This window comes from Halichoerus grypus, chromosome 1 (genome assembly GCF_964656455.1).
Source record: "Halichoerus grypus chromosome 1, mHalGry1.hap1.1, whole genome shotgun sequence".
In the NCBI taxonomy this organism is placed as follows: domain Eukaryota; kingdom Metazoa; phylum Chordata; class Mammalia; order Carnivora; family Phocidae; genus Halichoerus; species Halichoerus grypus.
Genome location: NC_135712.1, coordinates 75,802,954 through 75,814,587, shown reverse-complemented (window position 1 = coordinate 75,814,587; position 11,634 = coordinate 75,802,954). Strand labels below are relative to the sequence as shown.

The 11,634-nt window shown below is 44.1% G+C and overlaps 1 protein-coding gene across 10 annotated transcripts in view; it reads left to right on the top strand.

Annotated features, from left to right (window-relative positions):
- Positions 1–289: 289 nt before the first annotated feature.
- The window catches only part of IL1RAP (interleukin 1 receptor accessory protein), a 133,985-nt gene continuing 122,640 nt past the window's right edge, over positions 290–11,634 (top strand). For 3 of the 10 annotated variants that reach the window (XR_004922167.2, XR_004922168.2, XM_036107946.2), the window contains exons 1-2: positions 291–493; positions 4,295–4,507. Coding sequence is in view for 3 of the 10 variants with exons in the window: in XM_036107946.2 (XP_035963839.1) it covers positions 4,458–4,507 (50 nt within the window). In the remaining 7 variants the exon portion in view is untranslated. Of the gene's footprint in view, positions 494–4,294; positions 4,508–11,634 lie in introns of all 10 variants that reach the window. The other 7 variants (XR_004922169.2, XR_004922170.2, XM_036107949.2 and 4 more) reach the window with 5 other exon arrangements.

Genomic DNA, 11,634 nt, shown 5'->3' with positions numbered 1-11,634 from the left:
TGCATCTGTGTGTATAGTGGGGGCGTTTCTTCCCAGCGCGCCGGGCAGCGGGCCAATCACCGGGACCCACCCTCTCCTCTGCGGGTGCGCTCAAGCCAGCCCTGGCGGTGGCGGAGAGCAGACGGGGCCAGGCGCAGCCTCGCGTCGGTCCGGAGGCCGGCCCAGCGCGGCTCCTCCTCGCCGCGGGCGGGGCTGCCCTCGGTGCCGCCCCGCGGCCGCGGCTCCGCGAAGCTCGGAGCGCCGGGGGCTGGCGAGCCAGGGCGGCGGGTGGAGCCCGAGCAGCGCGGCGGCGGCCAATCGCGCCGCGCCGGGGGAGGAGCCCCAAAGGGGGAAAAAGAAAGTGCGGCGGAAAGTAAGAGGTTCATTGGGGGAAGACTGGCCGGATCAGGGTCCCCGGGCTCCGCTTTGGCCAGACTCACCGAAAGAAGTAGTGCCGGGCGACCCTGCACCCATCCCCACTGGTTCGCTGCACCCACTCTGCTTCCCAAAAAAGGTGAGTCTCTCGCTGTCGTTGAGGGCTCGGAGGAATCACCTACCCACAGAATCTCAGGGTGGAAGGACTCCTGAAAATCGTCTCCTTCAACCCTCTTATTTTCCAGAAGGACAAACTGAGGCACAGAGCGAGGCAGCGACTGGGATAGATCACACAGCTAGTTAGTGCTGTGGTCGGGACTCGAACCCAACTGTACAGAGCCCCATCTTTGCTTTGTGGAGATTTAGGTACCGCAGTTTGGGGACGGCTGCGCGTTGCTGCACCCCACTTCCAGCCCTTTGAGGGATCTACGTTGGTGTACCCCCGCCTGGGTTTCTCCAGGGCGCTGCTGTGAGCGGGGAGGAAAGAAGAGGGCAGTGTGTCCCAGCGTGTCTCATGCCGCTCCCAGCCAGGAGCTGTGACAGCCTGGGGAAAGGCTGCTTGCAGCTTCGCTCCGTCCTCCCCTGACCCGCTTTCTCAGAAAGATGCCCCTGCCGAGGGTGTCTGGCAGGCTCCTGGGGAGGCGGTGGCCAGGGGAGGGACGCTGGGGTGCCGATGACTTGGGTTGGTACTCACAGCTGTCTCCTAGCTCCGGGAGGAAGCTGGTGGTCCTGTAGGGGATAGGATGCCCCACGGTTAGGAATAGCTGGCTTCACGGAGCCATGGCCCCGGCCAGTTCTGAGTGCTGGGAGGGAACAAGGAAGCTGAGTTGAAGAGAAAAATCACAAACATAAAAGCAAACTTATGCCGTTTCATTTAAGAACCAGTCCCCAGCCTGTCTTCCCTCCACCTCCGGTGGTGAAATTGAGATCCACCGCGCCTCTGGAAGAGCTTTTGCTGCTGTGTTCCACCGATCTTGGGTTAGCTACCAGCCGAGGAGGAGGATTTACCTGGTTTTGATTCTAGCTCTGCCGAGTATTAGCTGTGTGAACTTGGTCGGGCAAGTTATCCAATCTTTCTGATACTCAGTTTCCCCCCACCCCCGGCCGCAACATGGAGATTATGAAGATCACAATGAGCCCTGAGGGTAGTTGGGAGGATGAAATGGGATAATTCAAATAGTATGTTTAGCGCAGTGGCTGGCCTGGCATCTGGTTAATTTGAGATTGATGGCCACTATTGTAAATATTGTTATACACTAACCCTGGAGACGGTGGATTTTCAGAAAGGTGATTTCATACTACCTTAAAGTGACTTTTTTTTTTTTTTTTTTTTTTTTTTTTTTTAATCTGGAATGCTGCGGCGTTTTCTTATTTGGAGTTTGAACAGCTTTTATAGAAAGTGTTTTCTGTGTGCTGTCTCTATGTGACTTTGATCATGGATGCTTGAGTTGGAATATAAAATTAATGTTTCTCAGTGATGCCAAGCCCCCTCGGTTTTAGGCCAAGCCCCTCAGGTCTATGAAGCTCTGGTCTGAGGCATCCTTTATTGGCAAAGAGGGTCTTGAATTTGATGAAAAGTAACAAGACAAGAGAAGTTCAAGTTCCTTCAATGTTACAGACTGTGCTAAGCCTTGTATTCCTGCTGTCTTAGGTCAGACAAGCAACTTTATGTTTTCTTTAGTAGAGGAAAACAGCAACACGGTTCTCATGTACTTCTTTGGGATTATGCTGTGATGTTGCTAAATTAAGTCCCTCTGGACAGACTTACCTTATTTAAACATAAATACTACACATCCCTAGTTTAGTCTTCCTTAATTATTGTTATTTTTAAAATGAAATAGCTCCCCTCATATATCCCCACCAGGCTCATGAAAATTGATTTTATTCTGATTGACTTCATGCAGTTATTTACTACTGTCTCCTGGCTATGCCGTAAGTCCCCGAATTGAGTGTTTAGCATTTATAGTTGGCTGCCTGCTTCCCAGTCCCTCCCATTTGCGTGGGGTATTGATGAGTGCATAGGAGGGGGTGTGATACATCTTGAGGGCAGGGGAGAACTTGGTGGTGCCTCTGAAGGTACCTCTTGCACCAAGCGTTTGCAGGGGATGGGATCACTTGCTTCCATCAGCCTGTTCCGTGTGCATGCATTGTGATGAGCTGGCCAGGATACATCTGAACGCGTGCCTGAGAAATAGGGGACTTGTGGGCAAAAGGAAAATGTTAAAAACAAGGTCAGAACAAGGGGATGGAAGGGAGATTGGAAGGTAATTTTTTTTTTTGGTTCCAGTTCTTTAAAGAAAGGATACCCAGTTATACCTTTCCTCCTTATCCGGATTATTTGTTACAAAATTCATACATACATATGTAGAGAACTTTAAAATTTCCAAAGCGTATTCCATATATATTATCTTTCTTGCTACTTGCAATAGCCCTGAGAGAAGGACATGGCAGGCATATTAATGGTGGAAGGAGCTTAGGTTTTGTGATCAAATTCAAATTTCAGCCCTAATTCCTCTGCAGCTAGGTCATACTGAGCGATGTATTTCACCATTTAGAGCTTTTGTTTTATCCAATTCTAAAATGGAAAAGAAAAACCCCAAGGATTCATGTGACGATAAAATTAAGTGGAATAATATAAAGTATATGTAGTGAATAGTTGCTCATTAAATGATATCTCTTCTTAGCTGGTCTCAATTTTATAGAGGAAGAGACTGAGTGAGACTCAGAGAAAGGGGAGGTTGCTAAGAGTCACACGGTTATTACGTTTCATCCCTAGGAGTACAGTTCACACATTGGGATTTCTAGTTAAGGGCTTTTCCCCGTCACACCCCGTCACCTCTCCAGTGAGTTCTTTAACAACTTACCTCAGTTAAGTTGACCTTATTGGGCTGGTGATTGCAGGGTATGCTTTCTGTCCCAAAGAGGAAATTTCCTTGCTGAGGGAACAATCCGTAAGCATGCTCTGTAGAGGTGAGCAGGGCCAGCTCTCAGCAGAGGAGGTTCGAAAGCGCTGCTCTCTAAAGGCAACCTTCCTACTCTCCTGCGTTTGATGCACCTTCCATTCCTAAGAGGAGGGGGACTGTGAAGACATAAAGTTCAGAATTGTATTATGTATTTCTTCCTGTTCTGAGAGGTTTCTTCCCTCTGTCATCCTTGTGCTAATTCATAGGGTAGTAAGAAGATTGAGCAACAAATGTCATGAGTGACCATAGCGTTCTTCACTTCTCTCACTAATGCTGTGGGTAGAGGATGGAATGGAGAGCAGTAGGCGAGGCCGCATTTGCAGAAAAGACCACTCGCTGCTTGCTGGCAGTGCTGATCCCTGGTCTGGAGCCCCAGTCCTCCCTGTGGAAACCGATGGCTGCAGGCTTATGTAGGAAAATGAACAGATCTGTTTCTGGCCCAGGCAATGGGGCCATTTATCCGTTGAGACTCCCCACAGGCCATCAGGTTTCTCTGCTTTGCAGCAAGCAGACAGGCTTGCAAATGCAGTTCTGGGAGAAACATTTTGCTCCTTGCTTTTGGCATTTGGAAGCATATGTTTGCTTTTGCCAAAAGGTACCCAGTTAGCGTCATCTTACCTGGCACTGTTAGAAAAGCAGAATGTGGCTGGAGGAAATCAGAGGAGAAAGCAGAAGAGAAAAAAAATAAAGGTTATCTCCAGCACACACAGTTTCATTTGTTGCTCAACTTTGTCAGGGCTTCTGCTGGTGACACAGATGTAGGATCTGGTGAGTCACTGTCGCCTTGCCCGTGCAATATTAAAGAGAGCCACCTACTGTGCTCTTTGCACATTTTGGAAGTTGTTCTGTGGGAGAAATAAAAACCCCAAAGAATGGGAAAGTTACAGAACATTTGGCATCTGATATTTTGGGAGATTAATTCAGGTTAGCTACTCGTTGGCTCAGGTTTGGGTTTTTGTTTTTGTGTTCTTTTTTAGAAAGTGAGAATGCACCGAGGGGGTTGTGGCACTGATGGGGAAACCTCCCGGTAACCCGACTTGATCTGGCACCTGGGGCAGTGTGGAGCTGTAGAGTCCGACAGGGACCTGTGGCAAGTCAGTGTACTGCGGTGAACAGCCGTCTCTTCTGCCAGGAACGCTGATGCCTGCCCAGAAGCTGGAGTCCCTACCCCAGCACCTTATTCACAGGAGGTATTTAATAAACATGAATTCTTTCTTCTGCCATTAGTTCTTTCAATTTATTAGTCTGTTAAATTGTGAAAATCAAAGTTTAATAGCTATTCCCTACTGAATTCCATTGTGGATTGTACTGAGTGTTTTATAAATACCACCTCATTCAATCCTTGCAGTGATCCTGTGTATTTTTGAGGCAACTGAGGCTCAGAGAGGTTACGTAGGTAAGAAAGACCTGAGATTGTGTGGCCTCTGGACTAGAACTGAGGGCCTAGGCTAGGATTGATGACCCACCCATCCCCATCCTGCCATTCTGAGCCTGGTATTATCTTGCCTGTGACTGAGAAGTCGCAGGCTCTGGGCCTCAAATGGGTGGTTCTTCTGCTGCAATACGTTGTTATTTTTCTTTAAGATTCCCTTCAACTCTGAAATTCTGTCTCCGTTATCTGTTTGTAAAAGTTGAGGCTAGAAAGGGAAAGGGGAATAATGAGAAAATACCCTTATGTTTTATGTCAAGGGATCTATTTTCCGGTCAAACAGAGGAGGGCAAAGGAAATCAACGTTCATTGGTGTGTGCACTTCTGTCATTTCACTTAACCATAAAAATAACTCTCAGATATATATTATTGTCTGCCTTTTACAGATGAAAGAACGGAGGCTCAGGGAGACTTACAGACTTGCTCAAGTTTAGTCAATTAGTAAGAACTAGAACTGGCCTGAGCTCAAAGGCGTTTGGTCTACTGTACCGTGTTTGCTAGAAACCACGCCATCAAATCAGAGGACTTGCAGAGCTAGATTCAGGAATGTCCCCTCCCTGTGTCCTCACACCATACCGCCTCAGCAGCCGTGTCCTTTCCTCCTCTACCTTCCTACGCCTGTTGCTAGAATCCTTTCCTCATCCTTCCCAGTCTGTGGGACCCCTTGAAATGCTTATACCATCTTCTTCCTATCTCTACTGTGATTTTCAAAACTTATTTGTTTGTTTTCACTCTGGGCCAGTAATTTGTCCCTTTGTGTTCTTGTCCAAGTCCCTGATCAGCACCTAAGCAGCTGAAGAACATAGCACAGTGCCTTGTATGTAAAAAGTACAGAGTGAAGGGAATGATGGCTTCATACTGTGTCAGGTAGGCCCAGCGTTGGCTTTCTCGTTTTCTCACACTTTATTATATTACTAATTATCTCAAAGGCCGTATCTACAGCTTGGAAGTAACTCTCATTTCCTTTAATGTTATGGTTACAAAATCAGAAAAATGCTAAGGAGTCACAGACTCTAAGAAGGTTGGACATCCCTGGCTCAATGATGGAACAAAAGACATTTTGATCCTAATAATAAAGGGTGTTTTGCAGCAAACACAGGGAAGGAAGGACTTGCTTGCATATATTGACGACAAGGCCAGTGTCAAGTGTCATAAATTAATTACCTGAAAGAAAATAGGAAATTTCCAGGGAGGTGGGCAGCTGCAATGAACTTCGATCTCAAGATTTCTAAAAGCGGTGAAGAATGAGCATCCGTCCAGCTATTATTTGATATAATTGGAATACAGACAGGTGACCTTTTATATCTAGCTTATAACCAGGAGATGCCTGTGGTTTCTACCTGTCTGGCACATAAGTTCTTAGGACTACACTGGCTTCCTTGTTTCCCAATCAATGCTAAAGGCAACGGAAAAGAGAACCAGTCATTTTATACACTCTGATATCTGAAAGTGTTCTTTTCATAGATAACACAGTTCCTTAAGCTAGTTATGGTTAGATGCTATGGTAACTGTGCCTATATAACATTTGTGAGCTTTAGCATGAGACCAGCTTCCGTGCGTGTGACTTTGCACAAGTTATTTGGTCTGTCTCTGCTTTCTTTTCTTTTTAAAAAGATTTTATTTATTTATTTGAGAGAGAGAGAGAGTGCGCACCAGCAGCGGGGAGAGGGAGAAGCAGATTCCCCGCCGAGCAGGAAGCCTGACACATGGGGCTTGATCCCAGGACCCTGAGATCATGACCTGAGCCGAAGGCAGATGCTTAACTGACTGAGCCACCCAGGTGCCCTCTGTTTTATTTTCATCATCTGTAAAAGGGTATAATCAAACCCATTTCATCAAGCTTTTGATAGATGTCAATCATATGCCATAACATTTGTTAAGGGCCTGGTGCATGGGAATTTTAACCTTTATTATGATTAACAGCTGCAGTGATATTCAATTGCATGCCCAAATTGATATTGGAATAGAAAGTACAAGACTTAGTTTCAAATTATAACAGTTTTAGTTTATGTAGAACTTTAAGCACTCAAAATGATTGTTATTATATACACATGCACACACATTTTTCCCCCCAATAATCGGAGGTAATTAAGGCACGTGTTGCTAACAACATTTATATCCTGAGTCTGAGAGGCTAAATATTGCTAAGGCCACACAACTAGCCCATAGTGGAACTGGGACTTGGACCCCAGCTTTCTAACTCCCAAGTTATGTGTTTTTTCCCCCTTTAATGATTCAGTCCAACAGCCCCATTACTGGTTAATTGCTTTTCCTTCTCAGAGTCCTTTTTCTCATTTCTAAAATGAGAAATTTGGGCAAGGTGCTCTCCAAGGTATGGTGTTCTATGAGTCTGTGCCTGTAGAGTAATGACTTGGGAGATAGCATGAAAAGCTAAGAGAAGAAGTGTCTTCTTCTTTCTACAGAGGTACCCACACACCATGGCGTGTGGGGCACCCTAAATCCCAGATGCCCAGCAGCCTCCTTGTCCTCAGTGAAGACTCACACCTAAGCGCTGCATTGGGAGTCAGATCCACAAAGACACCTTCCGTGTCCTTCAGGATGTGATTCTGCCACATTCCCATGACCTGTAAAGCATTTTTCCCCCTCGGGATCCAGGTTTGGGGGTGGGAAGAGAAAATAGATGGCTGGGTTATGCACACTGACATTTATTGTTTAGGAAATGAAAAGAGAGCCTTTTTATATAAAGCAAGCTCTGTATCACCATTAATCACCATAATCTTCTACAAAGAAATAAAGAGATAAAATATTTGGCTTTCATTTAAATTTTAGCATTATGAGTGCATATTTTCTGCTTTCTTCTTTTGAGCTAATTTAGTGCCCATGGAAGAGGCTTGGCTCTCATTGAATAAATATAGGAGTTCTTTCAACTTACAGAAATGATGGATGCTGGAGAGTGGAAATACACACTAAATAGCATTTTTCTGGAAGATTAGACTTCGGTCTCCAATTACAGAATGAAACAATGGCGGGGGTTGGGGATTGAATGGTTAGAGTGGGTAGTGAAAAGTTGGCTGGCTTTAGAGTCATTGAATTCTAGATACTGCTTGCTTAGCCTTTGCAGACTTAGTTTCCTCATCTGGGAAATGGCAATTAGCATACTCTAGCCATCTCCTAGATAGATACACATCTATATCTATATCTGCAGCTGTATCTATATATTTTTATATATTACCGAGGTTAAAGTCAGATAAAATGTTTTAAGTCCCTAGCACTTAATACCTGGCACCCGCCCTCAATAAATATTCATTCCTTTCCTCATTCAGCATTGTTGTTTACCCCAAAGCCTCAGCCCTATAATGAAATTCACATGAAACCAGATGGAGAGGGGGTGTGTACTGAGTAGATGCTTCAACTGGTCTAAGGCAATTTTCCCCAGTTTGACAAACAATGGGGATGGTAAGGACAGGAAATGAGTGTGATATTTACCTTAAAATATCTGGAAAGTTTTCATGTGGAGGAGGAATTAGACTGGTGGGAAATTGTGGTGCCTTTACCATCTACATCTGAATCACCTGGACAGCTTGTTAAGGAAGCAGGTAGTTAGGGCCTCTGCACTGAAGTCTTCGAATCACTGGATCAGAATTTTCTAGACCAAGAGGCAGTATATTGTAGGGATCTGGAGTCTTGCGGACATAGGTTCATATTCTGGCTTCATTTGTATAATTCTGGGCAAGTGACTTAATTGCTTCATGTGAAATGAAATAAACACAATATGTAACTCATTGGATTGTTAGTGATGACTAAGTCAATTAATACAAATGAAGTTCCCAGAACAGTGACTAGCACAAGAAATCACACATTATTTCGCTCAGTGTGTAAGCCGGTCTTTAAAATACCTTGTAAAACCATGTATGATTTGCATTCTGTTTCCTCTCTGCCCCAGTCTCTCAGATAACCACGAAGCTAACTCCTTCACCTCCTTGAAGCTTTTGCTCCAATATCTTCTCAGCGAAGGCTATTTGGTTGCTTTATATGAAATTACCCCCCTTCCTGCTTTCCATCTCCATCCATGCCAGTGCTCATCTCACTGACCCGCTCTTTTTCCTTTTTCCATAGCGATTGCCATCTTTATCAGCTTCCACATATTTAGTCTGTCCATTATTTATTGTCTAGTTCACTCCCTACTAGAACGTAACACCCACAAGGCCAGTGACCCCGCTCCCTGCTATATCCCATGAACAGGGCCTCGAGAATAGCAGCTGCTTAATCATGAGGAAATGATGAATAAATAAATGCATAGATAGGTGTTAGTATAATTATTTGTCCTCAAGGGGTAGAAAGAAAGAGATGGAACTGGACAAGAAAATAAATTACATATGTAATATTGAAATAAAAAAAAACTTGTTTTATACACATACATATACACACATGTATACACTAATACACATATATATGCATATTGCCTTGAGAAGGTGACATTTGAATTAAGGGAAGAGCCTGTGAAGGAGCCAGGCTGGTCTGAGATCGTGGTCAAGGAGGCAGGGGCCAGGTGAGAGGGGTAGAAGGACTGGGAATAATGTCCTAAGATAAGCCGGGGCCACATCAGGCTTTCTTGTAGACTGTGGGAAGGAGCTGGGATTTTGTGCAAAATGCAGCAGGAGGTCACGGAAAGGATTGAAGTAGGGTGATGACCAGGTTTGATGTTTTTGGAGCCTCAAACAAAGAGTGAAGCAAAATGGAAGAATTTATGTATAAGATGAGGAGTTAAACTGCTTTGATCTTATATAGGGTCCTATGAACGGAGGAGAAAGACAGTTCAGTTTCATTGATGTGTCATTCATAGACTTTCTCATTAGAATGTCTCAAAACAAACACACACACATACAGACAAAATAGGCAAAACCAGATTCCTTTGCTTTTTCTCAAATGATATCATTCTTATTTCCACATGTACTAAGTAATGGATGAAAATGTATGCATTGTTGCTCAATTCAATTCAGCTGGAAATTTTACAGTTCTTGTGTAGGTGTTTTATGTAATCAGTCCCCCAAAACACTGGACCAGAGCTATTTCCTTACAAGATTTTTAATACCAGTTTCTGAAATCTGATGTATTGAGGAGTAAGCATATGAAAGGCAAATTTAATTCCATATAAGATCAGTTTCTTCTTTCTGGCTCTACAAATCTAAATGGTGCCTAACTCCTCAAGAAATAGAACTCCTCCATGAAGTCTTTACTGAGATATGCATATGTAGTCTCATATATGCCAGGCATCTTCCTCTATTATTTCTCTTTGTAGAACAGAAAACTGAGGCTCAAAGTCACAGAGGTTAGTTAGTGGTAGAGCCAGTATTTGAACTTGGGGCAAGTGTAACCACTATACCATTTTGCCTTCTGATTGTAAGTGACCCTGAATATTTTTTCATCTCTATTTGTCCCACTTCATGGTGATTCATATGAAGGAATAGTTCAATAAATGTCTTGAATCAGCGAATGAATACGTGACCTATTCTTTCAAGTCATATCATTTCATTAGCATGTAATGGTAAAAATGTGGGTTTTATTTATTTTTTTTAAGATTTTATTTATTTGACACAGAGAGAGAGAGAGCGAGAGAGGGAACACAAGCAGGGGGAGTGGGAGAGGGAGAAGCAGGCTTCCCGCCGAGCAGGGAGCCCGATGCGGGGCTCGATCCCAGGATGCTGGGATCATGACCTGAGCCGAAGACAGACGCTTAACGACTGAGCCACGCAGGTGCCCCAAAATGTGGGTTTTAGATTGAGACAATCGGTGTAGGGTAATGCTACTCACTGCCTCTGGGATATGGTAAATTTACTTAACATCTTTAAACTTGTGTCCTCGTTGGAGTTGTTGGCACAAGAACAGAAGCGTTGTCAGGATTAAGTATGTACATAAAGTGTTTAGCACAGTGCCTGGAACATAATTAGTCCTCAGTCCATTTGAGCTATTTTTATTATTTTTTGAACTAAAATAACCTCCCCAAACATGCTTACACTTACATACTCAGGCAGTTTTTCAGTTGTGCTTATTTTATTAACTTCTTTAAAAAATCAGAGCCAAAGACCCAGTCATATAATCAGTGATACTAATTTTGTTCCAGGACCCATTACTGTCCCTTAACCTCAGCAGAGAACTCCTGCAGGTAGAAGGGCCAGTCCTGGGGAACAATGTGGGAGCAACAATGCTGTAGGACTGCCCTGTCTGTCTCTGACACCTGACATACCTGCAGACAGCATTTCTCCCCCCGCCCATCCTTCTCCCCAGCCTGTACCATCTCCCTGGCTTGCAAGAGTTACTTTGTATTCCAGTGATGGCTCCAGAACATTCTGGGTGGCAAAGGGAAAACAGAAGACTCAAATTTTACCCTAGATAACACTCAATGAGACTCATTTATAGAACATGCTGCAAGTTTTAGACCTCTTACTAATTCATAATCACTCACATTGATCCAGTGCTGCTTGTGTGCCAAGAGCTGTGCTGGGTGCTTTATTTTTATTATCTCATTCAATCCTATTGCAACTTTATCTAAAGTTTAAATTTTAGTTTTAAACTGGGGGAAAAATGAGAGTGTTAGAGTTGCCTCCATACATGTATCGGGGAGGCTGTGATGATAAAATCAAATATTTCTTGCCTATGTTTTGTCACAGTTTTCTTCCAAAGCAAACCGTGCACGGTTGCAGCACCATTGGTCTCCGAGGACCTTCCCTGCAGTGAAGAGATGTTTGGCAGAGAAATGAGACAGAGGTTGTGTGGGGAAGGCAAGAAACTTCATTCTAGTTGACAGTTTATTTTGCCCTGGAAGAAACTAGTAACAATGAACTCAGTCCTCTTTTGTTGATTGCATTTGCTTGCTTCTTTGTAAGAGACCAATGTGGTGCTGACTTACAATGACCTTTTTTGTTTTTT